Genomic DNA, 20,862 nt, shown 5'->3' with positions numbered 1-20,862 from the left:
AGGTTGGAAGTTATATGCATTATAAATATCTTGCAGAAATGGAGGTCAGACAAGAGTAAAAGGTCATTACTTATCAAAGATTATCTTTAAAATTCAACCATGTTCAGTTTACTGTATACAGTACCTGTGGCAATGCCATCAAAAAGTGACAGTACTCGGACAGGTTTTCTCTTTTCGGCAGCAATGGGTGCATACAACTTTGGTGGGTCCTGAAAATTTAAAGAAATAAATTTTCATAGAATTGTAGAATCCTGCAAAGTACTTCAGAAAAATCCACTAACCCACAAGATTATGCTAGTGGATCTCCCTTGGATGTGTTAATTTCCTTGTGTAATGCAACCAACTGGCATTCTTTCTTTATTATATCTGTGTACAAATTAGCACAGACAGGTATGGTGGACAATGCACCTCTATAGCGATCAAGTGTGCTCAGGTAGCAAATACATGTCAGAGAAAAGGAGACATGCATCACATCAATCATGTCATGATCAGTGGATTTCAGCTGATATCTGTGATATACCGTTTAATTAATTTTAATATAAATCAAGAAAATTAGATAGGAACAGATGAAACCAGAAAGTTCAGCTTGTCTCATTCAGACACCTAGTTGGGAAAAGGTCTTATGGTAGGAGAATCCCACCCACAATCACCAGATATGAGAGGAAAAGACTTCGGCAAAAAAGATACTGAATATTTCTTCTTCATTTTGCAAAACCAATTAATTAAGTCCAGGAAACTGCAGCATGTGTAATTAACTCAGGATATCTTAAGCTTTAGAGAACTTTTTCAGACCTGAAGAAATCAAATCCTACCACACATTCTGGAAGTCCACATTAGGTGCCTGATTTACTTCTGTGAGAATGAATACTCTGTGGCATATAACCTATCTTTCTGCTTATTGATTCCAAGTCTTCTCACAAGTAACTTAAAAAGACATTTCATCCGAATACAACCTGTTCCTTTCAGCATTTGGATAAACTAAATTATATCTTATTTCAAATTAAAACATTTCCAATGAAAGAAGGCTTCGCACATCAAGCCCATCCTGCTAATGATAGTTCAAAGACTAAATAATAATCTGATGACACACTTCTGAAACTTGATGGCTTGGATTTTGATCTGAGTGGCCAACAATCAATGCAAGTCATTCATTAGATTTGCAATTTAAGCTTCGGCACTGAAAATTCTCCATTTGCGAAATACCCAGATAATTGAATTATCCAGATAATTGACTACAAAGCATCTTGGACTTGTGTGAATAGAAAAAGCTACTGCAAATCGCCTTAATCAAGCAGACTGAAGAAATGATAAAGGCCAGCAGAGCCTGAACCATGAGGTGTCAGCTGGAATACTTAATTTAGTGTCCAGTCAAGTGCAGAAAGAAAATAATGGAAGGGAATAAAGATATCAAAAGGGAGAGAGACGTAAAGGAAACAAACACACAAATAATGTTTTGAAATCACCAATAATAATTGAAATCTGAAGATATGAGATTTCATATTTGCTGATGTAAATCCTGATTTTTTAGCATTTTTTCTGCTTTTATCTGTCTCTCTAAATCCCAACCTTCTTTACTTCTGTGCCTTTACATAAGTTAAGTATGATAAATATTTATTTTCACGCTTTTGGTGGCACCTTAATGATAATATGCTCACTGTTGTCTCTCACACTTTGCAACTTGAAAGGAGCATATCATAAAAGGAAGGTTATGTAGAATGCTGCAATCTTAATAACCACATATTACAACTTGCACAAACTACCAATTTATTCAACTATGATAACCTTATCATTGAAACACATGGGACAAAACTCACTAAAACAACTCCTCCTTTCTTTTTCTGCTTCTTAGTAATTACACACCTTTGTTCTGTTATCATTAATACCTCAACAAACAAAAACAAGTTGTCCCTGTTTTTATGTGTGCAATTATGGAAATTCCTTTGGTGGAGGGAGTTTCAGATTCCCACAGTTTTTGGGTGAAGAGGTCTCCTGATATCATTCCTGAATGCCCTGACCCCATCCTAGATGCCTCAATGAGAAACCATATCTTTTTTATACCCCATCCCATACTTCAAACATCTTAAACACCTCAGTTATAAGACATGTTGGTAGAGTCTCAAGAAAGCATATAAAAGAATACTTACAAATTCCTGGTCGTGGTTATTAGCAAAAAACTGTTGGAGCCGAATTGGCCAATCCTCCCTCCGTCTTAGCAGTCCAAATATTTCTTTGTGATTGCACATGTAACAGTTCCAGGGGTCTTCTTTAATTGCTGCCTGTGCAGCACCTGGTCCAACCAGTAGGTCTACACATTCCACACAGAAGCATCTACGTGCAACAGAAAACGGGCATCATCACCACAAGAAGGGCTCAGATTACTGGACCCCACAGCTATGGTGGGTGAAGAAACTTCCAATGCCAGGACTTTCAGCTAAAACTTCCAATGAATTTCTGAGTTATTTAAGAACAAGCCCAAAACAATTGAAACAATAAACTGTAGATGTGGCAATTCCAAATGTCAAGGTTTGATTCTTGAAAAGTATTACTCTTAGCAAATATTCTGGACAGAAATTAATGAATGATAGTCTGCAAAGTACTGAGTGCTGTAATCACACAAATACACAACGTAAATTTCTCTGCTACTTTTTAACAGAGAAATTAAACCACCATCAGAAGCCAGTGGGTTGAATTTTCCTCTGTGACAGATTCCACTTTTACTTGCTGCTCTCACCTCATTTTGAAAATATCATATTTTCCTGGCTTGGTTTCTGTAATATAGAGCGTTCCCAGTAACATTCAACCAAAACTCACGGCTGAGCCTGCAGCATCATAACGGGGCAAGGCAACAATTATTGGCTGGAAGCTGGATTTCATACATTGTTGGTGAATTAAATGGGCACTACTTTTTTCCTCAAATGTTATATCGGGTGTCACCAAAAATATTCTCCACTTTGAGACATCTATTGCTTAAAAAAAGTCTTTCCTTTGTTGCCTTAAGAAACATTAAAATCCAATCTCTGTGATTCAGGAAACCATAATATATAGGAGCAGAACTAGGCCATTCGGCCCTTCAAGCCTGCTTTGCCAGTCAATCATGGCTGAATTTTTTTTCTCAATCCCATTTTCCCACCTTCTCCCCATAACCCTTAACCCCTTTACCAATCAAAAACCTATCAATCTCTTCCTTATGCACACACAATGACTTGGCCTCCACAGCCCTCTGTGGCAATGAATTCAACAGATTCACCATTCTCTGGCTGAAAAAATTCCACCTCATCTCATTTCTAAAGGAACATCCTTTTATTCTGAGGCTATGCCCTCAGATCCTAGCCTCTCCTACTAATGGAAACCTCCTCTCCATGTCCACTCTATCCAGGCCTTTCAGTGTTCACTATTCAATGAGATCCCCCCTCATCCTTCTTAACGTATCGAGTACAGACCCAGAGCCATCAAACGCTCCTCATATGTTAAGTCTTTCATTCCCAGGATCATTCTTGTGAACCTCCTCTGGACCCTCGCTAGGGCCAGCACATCCTTCCTTAGATACGGGCCCCAAAATTGCTTACAATATCCCAAATGTGTTCTGACCAACGCCTTATAAAGCCTCAGCATTATATCCTTGCTTTTATACTCTAGTGCTCTTGAAATGAGTGCTAGCATTATATTTGCCTTCCTTACTACTAATTCAACCTGCAAGTTAGACTTAAGGGAATCCTGAACTAGGACTCCCAAATCCTTTGCATCTCCGATTTCTGAATTCTCTCTCCATTTAGAAAATAGTCTGCACCTTTATTCTTCCTACCAAAGTGCATAACCTCAGACTTCCCAACACTGTATTCTATCTGCCTCTTCTTTGCCCATTCTCCTAACCTGTCTAAGTCCTTCTACAGATTCCCTGCCTCTGCAACACTACCTGTTCCTCCACCTATCTTTTTATCATCTGCAAACTTGGCCACAATGCCATCAGTTCCTTCATCCAGATCGTTAAAGTATCAAGTGAAAAGTTGCGGTCCCAGCACTGACCCCTGCAAAACTCCACTAGTCACCAGCAGCCATCCTGAAAAGAACCCCTTTATCCCCACTCTCTGACTTCTGCCAACCAATCTTCTATCCAAGCTAGTACCTTGTCTCTAACACCATGGACTCTTGTTTTGTTTAGCAGCCTCATGTGCAATACCTTGCCAAAGGCCTTCTGAAAATGCAAGTAAATAACATCCACTGACTCTCCTTTGTCTAACCTGCTTGTACCTCCTCAAAGAATTCGAACATATTTGTCAAACAAGATCTCCCCTGAATGAAACCATGCTGACTTTGCACTCCTTTATCATGTACTTCCAAGTAGTCCAAAATTTCATCCTTAATAATGGACTCTAAAATCTTATCAATCACCAAGGTCAGGCTAACTGGCCTATAATTTCCTATCTTTTGCCTCACTCATTTCTTAAACGGGGTATTATATTTCCGATCTTCTAGTCCTCTGCGACCCTCTTTGACTCAAGTGATTCTTGAAAGATCACTACTAATGCCTCCACAATCTCTCAGCTACGTCTGTCAGGATTCTGGGGTGTAGTCCATCTGGTCCAGGTGACTTATTCACCTTCAAGCCTTTCAACTTCCCAAGCAGCTTCTCTTTACTAATGGCCACTACACTCACCTCTGCCCCCTGACTCTCTTGAATTTCTAGCATGTTACTGCTGTCTTCCACTGTGAAGATTAACACAAACTACCATTTCAGTACCCCTGATATTTCCTCAAACTGCAAAGCCATGGGCATGAGGAAAGATTGGACAAACTGTCATTGTTTTCTTTGGGACAGAGGAGGCTGAGGAGGGACTTAACTGAGGTGTGTACATTTATGATGGGCTTCGACAGTGCAAATAGGAAGGCTCTATTTTCCTTGGTAGAGGGGGTCAAAAAACAGAAGGCATGGATTTAAAATTATCTACAGATGGATTAGAAGGGAAATGACCAAAACATTGTTTCACCCAGAGGGTTGTAAGGGTGTAGAACTCACTGGCTGAGAGAGTGGCAGAGGCAGAAAACCTCACCACATTTAAATAGTGCTCGGATGCATACTTGAAGAGTTGTGATCTGGAGGGCCTCTGAGCTCATGCTGGAGTATGGGATTAGCATGGGTAGCTAATTTTCTGACCACCAGCATGGGCATAACATAACTTTTCTGCAATTCTCTGAAGACACAAGAGACCGCAGATGCTGGAATCTGGAGCAACAAGTAATCTGCTGGAAAAACTCAGTGGGTCAAACAAAATCTGTGGGAGGAAAGGGACTGTTGATGTTTCAGGTCGAAACCCTGCATCAGTACTGGGAGTGGAGAAGCGAGGTGGCCAGTATAAAGAGGAGAAGGGATGTGGTGTGAAAGGATTCTGGGACGATTGGTGGACTGAGGAGGGGTGTAAGATAACAGGCAGGTTGTGCCAGGGAGGGGAGGTGAGCGGGGGTGGGGGGGGAATGGAGTGGCAGGTAAATGATTTGGATAAATAAAGGAGGTGAGAATGGGAATCATTAGGGGAGAGGTGAATGACAGTTGGAACCAGATGGGGGGGGGGAGAGGGGGAGGGGGAGGGGACCTGTGTGTGAAGTGGATGGATGGAACCAGGAGTGGGAGGGGGATGAATATGGGTGAAGGGGGGCCAGGGGTGTGTGAGAAAGGGGACAAAAATGGGAGGACCAGAGGAGGATCAGGGGCGGGGGGGGGGGGGCAATGGGGGAGGGGGAAGCAGCAAACAAGGGGTTACCAAAAATTGGAAAACTCAATATTCATGCCATTGGGACACAGACTACCCAGGCGGAATATAAGGTGTTGTTTCTCCAGTTTGCGTTGGGCTTCATCCAGGCAGTAGAGGAGGCCAAGGATAGACAGGTTGGTGTGGGAATGGGAAGGGGAATTGAAATAGTCTACAACTGGGAGCTTGGGATGGCCATTGCAAACCGAGCATAGGTGTTCTGCAAAACGATCACTGAGTCTACGCTTGGTCTCACCGATGTAGAGGAGGCCACATCGGGAGCACCAAATGCAGTAGTTGAATTTGGAGGAGATGCATGTGAACCTTTGCCTCACCTGGAAGGACTGTTTAGGTCCCTGGATGGTGGTGAGGGAGGAGGTGTAAGGACAAATGTTGCATCTACTGCCAGGGCAGGGGAAAGTGCCAGAGGTCAGAGGGGGATGGGTGTGGAGGTATGAGTGGACCAGGGAGCCACAGAAGGAGTGGTCTCTGCGGAAGGCGGAAAGGAGTGGGGAGGAGAAGATGTAGCTGGTGGTGGGATCACGTTGCAGCCAGCAGAAGTGGCGAGGTTGTGGAGGCTCATAGGGTGAAGGGTAAGGACCAGGGGGACTCTCTCTCTGTTCTGTCTAGGAGGAGGCGGGCTGAGAGCAGAAGTGCGAGAAACAGAGGAGATGCAAGATTGGGCTCCATCAAGCACAGCAGAAGGGAAGCCATGCTTTCTGAAAAAGGAGGATATTTCCGATGTCCTGGAACAGAAAGCCTCATCTTGAGAGCAGATGCGGCGGAGACAGAGAAACTGGAGAAAGGAATGGCTTCCTTACAAGAGACAGGGTGGGAAGAGGTATAACCTAAGTAGCAGCAGGAGTCGGTGGATTTATTGTAAATATCAGTGGATGGTTTGTCCCCTGAGACAGAGACAGAGAGATCTAGAAAAGGGAGAGAAACATCAAAAATGGTCCAAGTGAATTTGCTTGCCAATCCACCTCCACTCCCCTCCCCTCCCCGGCACTACCTGTCTGTCATTCTATACCCCTCCTCAGTCCACCAATCGCCTCAGACTCCTTTCTCACCACTCCCCTTCTCCCCTCTACACTGGCCATCGCGTGGCTCCACTCTCAGCCCTGATGCAGGGTTTTGACCCGAAATGTTGACAATTCTTTTCTTCCCACACATGCTGCATGACCCACTGAGTTCCTCCAGCAGATGGTTTGTTGCTACAATTCTCTGAACCTAGTCACTTGCAATTTTAATGAAGACTGACTGGGGGACACACATACAACATGTTCTCACGAGGCAGGACAGGCTGAGTTCCTTCATTTTTACGGGCTGACTTTTACCAAATTTGGTCCAGTTGTCCACGGCTTGGCAAACCAGACAGGTGGACGGAACTAGGCAGGGCTGAGTCCAAAAGGAGAATGCCTGTAGACCAGGAGGAGCTGCAGTATTTCCTCCAAGACCTAGGGCCTGACTTGCCTGAATCAGCTGACTCCCAGCCTCCACAATTTCCAATACTCTCCTACCCCTCCCCAACTTCTCCCAACATTGTGGGTAGACTAGGATTTTGACTGGGAATTTAATATTTCTGGTTTTAATATTTCAGGAGAAATAAAGGAGTTATAAGTGGGAATGCCAAAGAGTGGAATCCTGTCAGCTCAAAGTCTAGCACCCAATGGTGGAATGAAAAGAGACAAATGCTTAGCAAGTCTTGGCTGAGTAGGACATTGAGAACATTCCCCCTGGCAGTGCCTGGCAATTCTGAAGGAAACCTCCAATGTTCAGCCATTCAACGGAAGCAAGTCTCAGATTTATACCAAACTACTTTAAACTCCCGCAATTAATCAATTACAGATACCATCACATCTGTTACTATGTCTCATTGCTGGACTTCACATTAAGTACAATGGTGTGAGCCAGTCCTTGTGGGAATCCCCAGCACTAAGTGTTGGATTGGAGACCCAATTCATTTCAATGAGAATTTTCTGACTTACTGGAAAATGTGAGTTAATTTTTTACTTAAGTTGAATGTTTTAATGATTTGTGTTTTCATAAATGTTCAATAAACTTGTAAAAACTGTTAATCTCCTTCACAACTTTCACAAAAGACAAAGCTTCACCTTCAGCTTTGCCCTCTGTCAAGAGCTGTCAGAGATACTTCATTGCTGAGGCTGCAGGACAATTAACATCTGGATCTTGCTGTCTGACTCCTGGCTGTTGAGCCCGAGCAGCATTGGCCCTCTGCATCAGAACCAATTGGTTTCACTAGCAGTGATTCTGAATGATGGGTTAGATCTATACAATCTGACCAAATGAGAGGCTTACAGCTAACTAATGTGGAACAGTCGTGAGTGAGGTACGGCGAAATCGGTGACAAGGGCACAGGGCTTGTGATGGGAGACAAACGTAACAGCTTTGGTCTTCCCAATGGTTATCCAGACAGTACCATAGATTTCATGAGACTAACATTCTGACGACACAGAGGCACTGGAGACTGGGTGGGGTGGGATTAGTACATATATGGAAGTTCATATTCTTGTGATTACTGGACTGACATGCAGGATTGGCAGGGTTGGGAAGAGATGCCAATAAAGGAAATGGAGCAAGTGAGTGATAATGAGGAGGTGCTAGAAAGGCTGGATGTACTTCCAGTGAATAAGTCATCTGGTCTGGATGGGGTACCCACTGGGTGGCTGAGGGAAGTCATTGAGAATTTCGTAAGGGGCTTGTCATGATCTTTCAACCACCCCTTTGATATAGGGAAGGTGCCAGAGGACTCAAAAATGGCAAACATAGCACCTTTGTTCACAAAGGAGCATTAGGATGTGCCAGCTAACCGATCAGTTTAAACTTGGTGGTGGCGAAGCTCTGGGAGACAATAATCAGAGGAAATAAAATAGACATACAGAAGTTTATTGATGAAGAAAAAAAAACAGCTGAAAATGTAATATGCAAGTCATGTTTGATTAATCTGAATTTTTTGATGAGGTAACAGAAGGGTTGATGAAGGAAATATATAGTAAATGTCACGTAAAGGCATTTTGATAAAGTTTCATATCAAAGACTGGTGAACATAATTAAAGCCTTAAGAACAAAAGGGTCAGTGGCTGCATAGACAGAAGACAGTGTCATAATAAACGTTTGGTTTTCAGAAAGGAGGATGCTTGGCACTGGTGTTTCTGAGTGGTTTTTAGATATTGGTGTGTTGAGTAAAATTTATAAATTTCGTGATGACATTTAAACTTAGTATTGTGACAATCAGTGAGGAAGATAGTACTTCCAGGGACGTGGCACGTTCCTGAGTAGTCTGTCACAACTTTGGACAGAGTACCATCTTTATTGATTCTCTGAATAGCAATTTTATTCTATGCCTCAATAACAAGAACTGAACACGATACACAGGATGTAGTCTAATCAGTGCCATAAGATGTAACACCGTCTTGCAACAAGTGTCCAACAAACTGATTTTGCAATCTGCATTTCTCCTTCTCCTTTTCCCAGCTGTAAAACGAAATTGCTCGTACCTGCAGCAATTATTGTTTCCGCACATGAGTACCTCCCTGCCCCCACAGCAGATGGTACAGTAGGACTGGTAACCGTCATCATCGTATTGGTATGCACATTCCAAGAAGCAGTTCTGAAAACAACCACAACACCATTAGGAATTTCACAATCAAATGAATCAGTTGTATTTTCTTTAGCCTTTTGGTGCACCTCAAAATCACTGTGATCTAGTGCAATGGTGCTGGCTCTCGGATTATCAGTGCCACTCAGTGCTTGCAGCATACCTTCAAATGGCTTCACACATTCGTCTGCAAAATTGTCCACCGCATTAAGCTTTGATTAATATCACATCAAATTTGCAATTTTTAAGTAACTGCCCAAATATGAGCATTCTGTTGGGAGAGCCTGGTGGTTTTGATGTACCAATATGCCATATTACAAAGCTTTTAGGATATGGGTTCAGGCCTGCTAACCTGCTGGGGTATCTGAGGTAGAGACAAGGTGCTTCCCAGCAGGGAGGGAGAATCGGAAGTTAAGTAAATCTGTGGTACACTCAAGCGCATCCTAGAAGCCAACTCAAAGAGTGACATTGGTAGAGGCCTGAAACAGGCTCCCGGCCCGTCCTCTCAGTCAGGAATGGTGGGCGAAGACCTAGAGAAAGGAAAAAAGAGGACTGAAAATAGATAATAATTCTCTTAAAGGGATATGTCCACGGTGGTGGTGGAAAGGGAAGGGGTTGTATTTTTCATGTGTGTGTCTCACAGTGATAGGTTTCAAACTAATGCAGAAAAGTAATCAGAAAATCCACTCCATTCGTTGCAGAGCCAGTGATTTGATACAAGCAGATGCAAGATACACATGAAGAGGGGAAGAATATTACAGACATCAAGTACTTTCCCCCTTTCACCTTACTTTTCACATCTGTTTCAATCAAGTGACTGTCTATTTTGATGGAAGATGCCCAGAACTTATTACTAGTTTTCACTTATTCTTATTGTAAGCCAAATACTATGTGGCACACACTGCAGTGGGGAAGTGGAAGTCACCTTATATTTAAGGACTTCCTCCCCCCACTTCAACATTTTCCCCATTAACCCTTTGAGTACTCGCTGTCCCTTGCAGCTTTCACAGTATGCACCTCGGGCCCTATTTTCAAACCTTTTGCTGTTCTGAAATATAATTTGCAGAGTGTTTGTTTTGCGCAAGTTGCACTTGCATAGGCTTTAATGATATTTTTCCCATTCTCTGGGGTACAGTGCATTGCAGTTGCACAAAAAAACTTCTGCAAAGATTTTCTGCAGCTTTTGGAGGCAATTCCCGTAGGATTATCGCACTGAGGATGCGATATTCAAATCCCATAAACTGCTGCAAATTGTCAGGTTTGCGTGAACATGACTTACCCCAGTTTTAGCTTGTCGCAAGCCCTGCAGAAATAAGAAACATACATTAAAATAAAAAAAAATGTGAATTGGTTTTACAAATGACAAGGCATGTGTATGTGTCTTGGGAAATAAAACACACAAGAAATAACCTCACTCAGAGGGGTCATCTTCCCAACTGTTTGTGGTATTTGGAGGGGCTGCCATTGTCTTCTGTTTCAATTTGTTTTCCTGTACGAGTTTCTTGATTCAACAGGATTTAAAAAAAGATGTTTTTGATTTTCTCCAATAACATAATTGACAAGTGATTGCACAAAGTGCGTCACTGAGCTAAAACTTGATTTATCCAGATGCAACTGTGTGCAAATTTAAAAAAAAATTCCCAAAAATATTTGCAAGGAAAATTTCTCAAATGTTCTGCAGTGCATCTCTGCAAGCTGAGCAGTCATTGCGCAAACAAAAATGCAAACCATTGAAAATAGGGCCCATCACATTTCACGTAATGTGAACATGTATTGCTGAGTAGCATAAGGTAATTAGAGAGCTGTGTGAAAGCATGCATCAGGTCTTTGTCACATTCTTACCCAAATTAACCAAACCTTTAATAAAAATATTCTTATTCTTATAAATCTAACATATCCAATAGTCCTCAAAGGGTTTATTTTGCTTATGACAGCTTTGCCTTCACTTGGAATATGCTACAACCTGTGAAACTTCTTAATTCTATATGAGTGAAAATGGCACATCCCACAATTTGGGTAAACACTGCTTATATTTGCATAATAAGACTTAAATAAAGTGGATTTGCACCCAGGCAAACTGTATTATATTCTGCATATCTGGCCACAACTGAAATAAAGAGGTGATCCATCATCAAGAGAATGTGCAGAATCCCACACATTATAAATACATTTCCTCCTCTTGTCACTAGATATTGTTCATTTGCTTCACTCAAATAATTATTCCCTGGACCTAACAGATACCCACTGTGATAGATGCATGTGCCTGTTATGTTACTGACACTAGATTATATCCAGCTTTGCACTTCCCACTGAGGTATATTTTGATTAGATTAATGCCTCAATCAATCCAGAACATAAGATTTCTGCATGATAACAAGATACAGTATAACACCCAAATTAATGTATGCATGTATGTGCCTGCTCGCTGTGAATTATTCCACATCCCTTCATTTTACTAGCAGATTGCCTGTGGCACTGATCTCAAAACCAGAGATTATGTTCTTTTAGAGTAAGAAATACACTATCAACAACTTGCAACAAGAAAAATAATATGGAAAAGAGGTGCAAGAAATGGGAGCCTGATCACATGTCTGACTGATCCACTGATCATTTCCCCAGTCTCCATCCTCAATTCACCTTCACCAGATCATTTCACTGACTATACCCACTCCCCGATTAACTTCACAACTAACACCTCCCACTCTCTGATCTTCATAACTCCAATAACATACAGAAGCGTAGACACAGACAACCGATGATTTTCTCAGCAGTGGAATTATAAGTAGAAAAAAAATACTGGATTGCTAATATTCACATTTGAATGGCAGGGATTGTAGTTCCTAAAGCATCCCTTAGAAACACTTCTAGAGAGCTACATTATTTCATTAAGGCATAGCCACCTTGTATTATTTCAATTCATTCATTGAAAGAGCAACATCGACATGGAACCCCCTTTCTTATCCTTACGTTATTTTCTCCTTTCATCACTACTTTAGATGGAAATTCAACAATTACTACAAAATCAACGGCAGTGCTTGTTCATGGCTACAGGTTCAAATGAGATCCATGCTTGTGTCATCATACAAATGATAATACAAGCACATCAGCACATGGACTGTGATGTCGAAGCAACAACTGTTGAGTACTGAAAGCAGTAAATGTCACTTTACTAGCAGAAGGAAATTGCTGAGAGCATGCAGCTCTTGAAATTGAGTGACTGTCTTTTATGTACTCTGATGCTCTGTGGCATGTTTTACAAGCTTTTCAATTTATCCGTTCAATTTATTAACAACAGATCAATAGAAGTAGTAATTGGCTCTGTACAGTTATTAATGCTCATTAATTATTTAAAGATTATTTACAAGTTGTAGAATCATGACAATTCTCAGCTATAATTAATCAAGCTGCACTATTGCCTATTAAATATATGAAGATGCATCTCTAAAAGCAATATTTACAAATGCTTTCTGAAATGTTGCTACCCATTCCTGAATCTTGACAGAGTTCACACTCTGCAAAATGTGAATGAATTTCAGCAAAAACAAGGAAGAAAAACCTTGCAAAATGAGCACAAATTTGATGGGAATTTGTGCCTGGATTGCCAACTATACCCAAAATGTAAACTCCAGGCCACGGAATCTAATTGTTCTTAAGTCAACAAAAAAATAGTTTAACTGCTAAAAGCAATAAGCGTTGTGGATCAGAATGCATTTATGAATTTCAGGCTGCAGGTCAAACAAATTCACATTAAAACAATTACTTTCTTCCTTAAGGTCACTTTACGTTGATAACAAAATGAAATATTTGGAGTTTGGTGGAAAAATGTAAGAATTACGACTTTTATTTCAATATTTTGTGGATAATCATCATCTGGAATTCCTGCAGGGATTCCCTATAGGCAAAGTGGTGGTGCACATGGGGATATGGTGCAAACATACAAAAATGTACAATTGTGAAGGTTCTAAAGTATGATGATCAGAAATAGGTGCTATTCACAAAATTCAGTGCATGCATTACTTGGTACTTTCCACATAGAATCTGAGATTATGTAGTTGAAGTTTCTGAAGTATTCTACAATCGAAAGGTTTAGAGATTTATCTATTATGCTCCAGCATGACATTTTGTTGAACAGAGAAATGATATTTTTTAATCTGTGACTTCATTTGTGGATTTGGTCCTGGCAACAGGTCTATTGAGCTAGTTGATTGCAGGTCTCTAATGAGCAGTGTTTGGAAGGAGCGATGTACCATGATGGACAGCAGTATTAAGAAGAGTGGGTGAGTACACCCAGGCTGACCTGAACATAGCTTGACATTTTGAGAAGCCATTACAGAGGAAACCATCTTTCTGTATATTTTTGTTAAGGTTGGGTCTATTGTTGTCTGCCTTATGCAGTAATTTCAATTGAGGTAATGGAAACTGCAATAATCCAGCATCTGATTGTTCAGAAATTCTGATGGTTTGACATCTGGTTTACTCATTAATCCAGACTGTGAGCCGGGGATTGAGAGTGTGCAGCCAAACCCAAAGTCTGGCCAGGGCTGATGTCAGGACAGTGAGCTACACGTGTGGCCAGAGCCAGCAGTGGGGCCCTGAATACTGGGGTCAGGAATTTGGGTAGGATGGCAGTTGAAGCTGGAGCCTGAGTCCGGAGTGCTTGTATATTTGCTGCTTCCTTTACACTCATTGAGTTCACTGGACAATTTATTAGAGTTTATTACTGAGTAATATGCAAGAAAAGTGAAAATAAAGTATACTTGGGTGTTATGCAATAGTCCGGCAAATCTGCTCGTCCGGCACCAGACTACCAAGAGTGCTGGATTATCAGAGTTTTATTGCACACACGAGAACGGTAAACCTTGTGTTCAGGTAATGACGACCTGTGCAACTTTAAGAATACCTTTAATGAGCTAATGCTTGTGCTGCTGGCGGAGGATAAATGCTCCCTAACGGGAACACGGCCAAGCCTGTTGTAACAGCAGATGCCAATGGATGGGTTGGAAAGGGTCACACACTGTAAGCCATAAAAATCTGTGGATAATTATATGGACACTAATGCCAGCTCCTGATAGGACCTCCCTTCAGTGCTGCCAGCGTTCGATTCTTCCCACTGGCACCTGCTGTGGGTGCTGATCTTCTTCACCCTCCTTCTGCTTGACTATCCTCTTCCAGTTCCTCCTGTGCTTCCTGCTGCTCCACCCCTTGCTGGAGGCCTCGGGTGGGGGCTTTGCTCTCCTGTTTGCTAAGTTGTGCAGTTCACAGAGCGTGGGGAGGTCGCAGGCCCTGTCTGGTGACTCATGGAGGGCACTGAAGGAGGGCTGCAGACAGACACACTACTGACATTGGGCACCTCGGCAACAGCCTCTGCCAATTTCCTTCGCTGCCGCAGCTTTCACTACAGCAGAGCTCAATGGCAGAGGCTGAGGAAGGCACAGGAGAAACCAGGGTACAGAGGGGATGGCTTTTAACCCCCAAAAGATGATAAGTAGCTGTGACTGCTGCAGAATGAGCAACTTCTTCTCATGGTGGAATATGACCTGAATGAACGGAAGCCTGTGCGATTCTAGATTCCCTGGGTTCTGAAGGAGAGCACCTCAAGTGACGGTCTGAACCTTGGGAGAAGCCAGGAATGCTGGTAAATCCATAGACTTGCTATGCTTCATCCTCTGTGCTAAAAGCAGAGGAAGTCATTTCTCCTGGATATTGAGAATCAGCAACCCAGTAATGCCGTGGTAAGCAGCAAATTCTTCTGTTATGGCGTAGATCAGCTCCACCAACTCAGAATGATCCTGAGCCTGTGATGTTGAATGATGATCCATGCACTGCAAGCCAATAGTTGAGGTCACAGAAGGTCACATTGCTCCATGATGACTGTCTCAATAATCCTTAGCCTGTGGGAACATTGCTCTTTGGAGAAGTCAAGATGGGAGCATGGGTTTCTAAAGCCCAGCAGGTGAGATAGTGAAAGGGAGGGTGAAAGCATAATACCTTTTTTGTTGCCAGTTATTAGTCTTCCAGCTAAGTCAGCCAGAGTACCACACAAGTGCTCATTGTAAGGAGTTTCCAAGCTTTAAAACGGCAGTGGAGCCCAGTAGAATTCTCACTTAGTAGATTAGGAGTAATTTTTAGAATCAGCTAGAGCCTCCAGAGTTTCTGCAGAAGAGTGTAAATGTTGCAAGTGAATGTATGTGTAGCTGTTTAGATCACACACTTGCTGGGCAAAACTGGTTGGTTTCTGAGTAACCAATGACAGGGGAACTTCGGCAAACTGTAACTGAATTTTATGTTGCAATGATGCAAAATAACATTGTATCAAAATTATTGTTATTCAGTGTGCATCAAGCACTGGAAATGCATCATCCATACAAGCCCAATGGCTCCAAGAAATGCCTGGCTGAAAATAAGCAGCTCAGTGCCACTGAATTTCTAGGCGAGTACTTTTCCTGATTATTCAGAAATGTAATTAGATATCACTATTGCATTAATGAATTTGTTCAGAAAAATGTGGAAAGACAGGTTTTAAAGGTGCCATAAGGTGTAGTTTCTATTGTGAAGTCTGTAAAACAGATTTTAGTTTAAACATTTTATCAAAATCTTTAAGCCTTAACAAATATATCCTTAACAAAATTAAGTAAAAGCTATAGAATCATAGAATGATACAGCACGGAAATAGGCCATTCAGCCCAACTCGACCATGTCGACTAGAGGGCAGCCTTTGGTACTAACCCCATCACCCACAGCTCTCTATGCTGAAGCAATTAAAGTGCTCATCTGAACACTTCTTAAATGCTGTCAGCGACCCAGCTTCAACTACTCTCTCAGGCAGTGTATTCCAGATACTCACCACTCTTTTAATCTCATCCCCTTCATCCTAAACCAATGTCCTTTAGTTTTATCTACCTCTGATATCAGGAAAAGTTTCCTGCAGTCCAACCTATCAATAACCTCATAATTTTATATACCTGAATCAGGTCCTCTTTAACCTCTTCCATTCCAGGGAGAAAAGACCTTACTCCTCCAGTCTATACTCATAACTGAATTGCTCCATCCCAGGCAACATCCTGGTGAGCTGTCTCTGCACCTTTCCAGCACTATCACATCCTTCCCATACCTTGGTGTCCAGCACTGCATGCAGTACTCCAGCTGAGGTCTGACCAAGGTTTTATAAAGTTAGAGCATAACCTCCCTTCTTCTGTATTTGATGCCCCCACCAATGAAGGCTAGCATCCCGAATGTCTTCCTAAGCACATTGTCTATCTGTGTTGCCACCCATAAGGATCTATGGACTTGTACTCCAACGTCTCTCAATACTTCCTAAGACCCTACTATTCATGGTGCAGATCCAAGCCTCATAAGTGCTCCCAAAATGTATCACATCAAATTTGTCTAGATAACACAGGTAAATTGTATTAATTTTATTCAGCAATTCTCTACAGATTTGAATAATGGGAAACTCCAGAAGTTTTACCTGTTAGTAAAAAATCATTTTAAGTTCTCAGTGAAAGACAAAGCAGCAAGTGAAACCACAACTAAACATAAAAAATACTCTTTAAAGTATGTCTTGCTTGAAATTTTGATTTAGCAAATGTGTTAGATGCAGTAAACAGACCAAATACATGTGGAATGTGCATTAATATAGCAACCTAAATTACCTCAGGTAAAACAGAAAGATTCATGCCTTATCTTCGCTTTGTTAGGCCGTAGGGCCTACTCCTATTCCTATTTCTTATGTTCTTACGCAACCTCTCTAAAATTTTGCTTACTTTCACTGTTCAGTAAATTGTTCCCCTGGAGCTTTTCATTTTTGGTCATTTCCTACTGGAGGTTGCAGGGCCTACAAAAAACCACAGGGTGAATGGCCAGTTTGATGTCAATCACACTGAATATTCTAGAAACTGAACATATCAATGAATACTGGAACTTGGAGTCTGCCTGTTTAAATTTCCTCAGCTAACAGTGTTGCGTCTGGCAATTTGCATAAAATTCATGTTCAGTCTGCTCATATAAATACTCAAAGGCAACAAAAAACCAACTACCTTATAAGCACTTTTAATAATTGTCAGAAAATTCCTTGCAGCTCCCCCAATTTGCTAATAATATTTGGCCAAAGGTATGGTGATGGAAACACATTTTTAAAGATTGAAGGGGTTACCATCACAATTCCAATGAAATAACATGGCCAGAGGGTTAGTTCCAAGGAAATTCCCAGCATTGAGATTCATGGAGAAATTAAGATGGCAGCTGAAAGGACAAAATATTTGGAGCAATTTTGGCAGCTTACTTTCTCCTTTCTTTTAATAATAAGAGTTTACTGACTAGCTGATGAATCATTTTCTTTGTATGTACTTCACTGGTAACTTTTATTAGTTGCTTTCCTCATCTTTGATTTGTGTGCTCCACTCCTCTCCAAATCCATTTTGTTGCTGTTTTTGGAATATGAGGTTTGAGCAGGTCATTGGCAACATATTTGTGTATGTACACGTGACATCAATATAACGTATGGGAAACTTGAGGACAGAAATTTGTCAGAAGCAGAATGCAACATGCATTAGTTTAAAATATTAAGTACTTTTAGTAAACAATGAATTTCTATCCTGTGATGTCCCAGACAAAATATAAACTGGAATTCTCAGATACATGCATTTAAATTGACAGGTATTTAAATAAATAAACTAACAGATGTTTATACAGATGCATCTCTAATAAATCCAATGTACAGTAAAACCTTAAGAACTGAACAGTTATAACAAAACTTACCCAAGAATGGAGGGCAGGTTGAATGAATATGAGCTTCTCAAGTAAAATTACTCCTTTGCCACAACTTTCACTTCCAGCTTGTAATTATCATTTTTCTGGATTACCGTTGAAGTGAACGGGGAGAAAACTTAACTGAATTCAGATTTGCTTTGGGGTGAAACTGGCTGGTGGCATTTTGGACACTCGGGATACATCCACCCTATTTTCCTTACCACTGATTTTCATGCGTAATGGGAAGCTGATTTGCTAAGGCCCATATTTATTCACTCCTAAAAGTCAGAATCAGCTGAACGTTTAACTTTGTCTATCCTTCTAAAGCCTCAATAATTAATTTTCCCACTTGTAACAAGACTGCAGCCATGTCCAAAGCAAGAGGCCCACAGGAAACTTGAATGATGTACCTGAGCAACAATAAAGTCAGTTTCCTAATGATCTTACCACTCTGCTTCTGGTCACAAAAATGGGAAAATCAATTGGTGTGAAGCTAGTTCTTCTGAGCCATCAGGCCTTTAAATCAAGCTATCTCCTGCCCTGAGTGAACTCTGACATTGTAGGGTTCAACCTGGCAATAACTCTGTTTCTTGCTGTTCTCAGGCTGACAATGATGAAGTTGCAGTACTGCTGCTCTAAACCATCACCAGCAATACAGTAAACCAGCAGGAAAAAATAGAGTACCGCTTACCTTACAACTTTGGCACATGCCTCCGATGAAGAGTGGGTGCTCAAGAGAAATATTTTGACTTCCACAGGCGAGGCAGATATCTGCCAACAGCAAAGAAAAAAATAATTAGCTTAAGATAAACTTACATTTGTTGTATGCAACATTTTCTAAATTAAATTCAAATGCATTTACCTTCAATGTTCCTGCTATTTTGCCTCACATCATAGACTAGCCTCTCTGGAAAAACAAAAAGGCATTTATGAAAAAAAATATTGTTGATTCTTACGTATCATTTGATTATCACAAAGTTGAATAAGCTGAAGAGTTTTTCACTGTCAGTAACTTGTGCAAACATCATTTATTCCCATTTTATGTATAAACTCTCTTGCACTGCTAAAGATGTACTGGATGACCAGCTTCAATACTTGAACCTAGATTTTCCACTGGCTTGAAGTATAGGAGGTCAGAGAGAGTGCAATTCATGCACACCTGATCTCAAACACCTTTCAGTGCAATATGAGGCCAAACAAAACTTAAGTATTTACAATAAGATCCAGGAGTCAGTATTGCTGCTATAAATAAAGGATTTGGTATTATCTGAAGTCTGCAGGAGGTGGGAGGACACTGCAGAGAATTACTAATGACATCAACATGGTGCCTGACCCTTGAGTTGTTCAGGCTGAATATGTTCAAGCTAAAGAATATGTCAGCTAAAGAAGTGTTGCCAGACCAAGTCAGGCTGCGGAGTGAGGGACATATTCAGCTTGAACAACTCTACCTGGGAGAGCTGTTTAAGCTGAAGGCAAGGGTGAGGCTGTAAGTGGCAATTCAAATTCCTATTCAAGCTCCTATTCAAATGTAATAACTCCAGCAGCCCCCCCCCCCACCCCCCATACACTCAACTCAGTAATATAAGCCCAAAGTGAAGTTCAAATGTGGGAAGTTGCATTGTTGTAATTATCCCTGAATCTACCTCGATATTCCAGAAGTTGCCAAGAGGTGTGCAAGAGTGGCAGCACCTAAAACTATTTTAAACAAAGGTATTCAGCTGCTGTGTTGTGATAAACTACCTGTCACAACCAAGACCCCGACCATTCAGAAAGTGGACTCTTTTCTTGCTGATCTAAGTTTAAGTGGTGGACAAGAGGATTTGGTTGATCATATTGGTGCAATTAATGATTCTCTGCAGAATTCAGAACTAACATAATGGTGACTTCAGTTACAGTAGGTTGGTTTGACCACAACACATAGTTTAAGGGCAAATGGCAGAAGTTACCACTGTGAATGTAGAAAGTCATACTTTCAGCTGATCTTTCCATTGTGTAAATATCAGTTTTCATAAACGTTGAAAGAAGAAATATTGCAATAAATGTGTTTTTATTCCTAAATAAATGTTTATATGCGTTTCTACAAATCTGTTTGAGCACACAAAATTAATCTTCTTCTCCTCCTTCTGAATTGCTTACAATGTGTTCTTGCAATCTAGCTCATTAACATAACAAAAATCATTAGAACCACAAATTTGTACCTCGAGTTCGTTCATCTACAATTTCTTTGACTTTTAGCTTCTCTGTGCTTCTTCTTGCTTTTTTGGCGGGGGGAGGTGGAGGGTAAGCAGCAGCCTCAGGCTCCATCCAACTTTCTGTATAAACCTCTTTGTAAGGATTTCGCTCCTCTGAAAATCAAATGACATCCTTGTTACCTCAGACAGTGCAAGAACAACTACAGTCTGCAAAGGACAATACTCCATAGCTAAGAAATTCTGAGAGATTTGGTGATATTCATAACCACTTGGGCAAGGTTTGACTTCAACAGGCAGTTTCATATCAACTGCCTGTTAGACACTCCACCTGAATTCCTTTCCCACTGATGTCATTAGCAGGGTGTTTTAGTTTTGGGATTTTACACTCCAATATGATGACAGTTTAAGTATTTAGAAAAGAAAGGCACCATTATCAGTATTCAAGGTGCCATTCTCAGATTTGTTTAAGGTATTGTGTAACTTTCCAAATTTTCCATCCAATCCCACTTTATGGATTATGAAAGCTGGTACTACAAGCTGCAGATTTTATATTTTCTGA

The 20,862-nt window shown here is 41.0% G+C and overlaps 1 protein-coding gene across 12 annotated transcripts in view; it reads right to left on the bottom strand.

Annotated features, from left to right (window-relative positions):
- Positions 1-20,862, bottom strand: part of LOC127574754 (DNA (cytosine-5)-methyltransferase 3A-like) — a 416,558-nt gene that overhangs the window by 71,958 nt on the left and 323,738 nt on the right. For 9 of the 12 annotated variants that reach the window (XM_052024036.1, XM_052024037.1, XM_052024043.1 and 6 more), the window contains 7 exons: positions 20,310-20,456; positions 18,974-19,018; positions 18,803-18,882; positions 10,643-10,666; positions 9,263-9,375; positions 2,145-2,328; positions 125-209 (listed from right to left, as the gene is read on the bottom strand). In XM_052024036.1, the coding sequence (XP_051879996.1) occupies positions 125-209; positions 2,145-2,328; positions 9,263-9,375; positions 10,643-10,666; positions 18,803-18,882; positions 18,974-19,018; positions 20,310-20,456 (678 nt within the window). The remainder of the gene's footprint in view (positions 1-124; positions 210-2,144; positions 2,329-9,262; positions 9,376-10,642; positions 10,667-18,802; positions 18,883-18,973; positions 19,019-20,309; positions 20,457-20,862) is intronic. The other 3 variants (XM_052024038.1, XM_052024039.1, XM_052024045.1) reach the window with 1 other exon arrangement.

This window comes from Pristis pectinata, chromosome 10 (genome assembly GCF_009764475.1).
Source record: "Pristis pectinata isolate sPriPec2 chromosome 10, sPriPec2.1.pri, whole genome shotgun sequence".
In the NCBI taxonomy this organism is placed as follows: domain Eukaryota; kingdom Metazoa; phylum Chordata; class Chondrichthyes; order Rhinopristiformes; family Pristidae; genus Pristis; species Pristis pectinata.
Note: the sequence above shows the minus strand (reverse complement) of the source record. Positions and strands in the feature narration are given on the sequence as shown.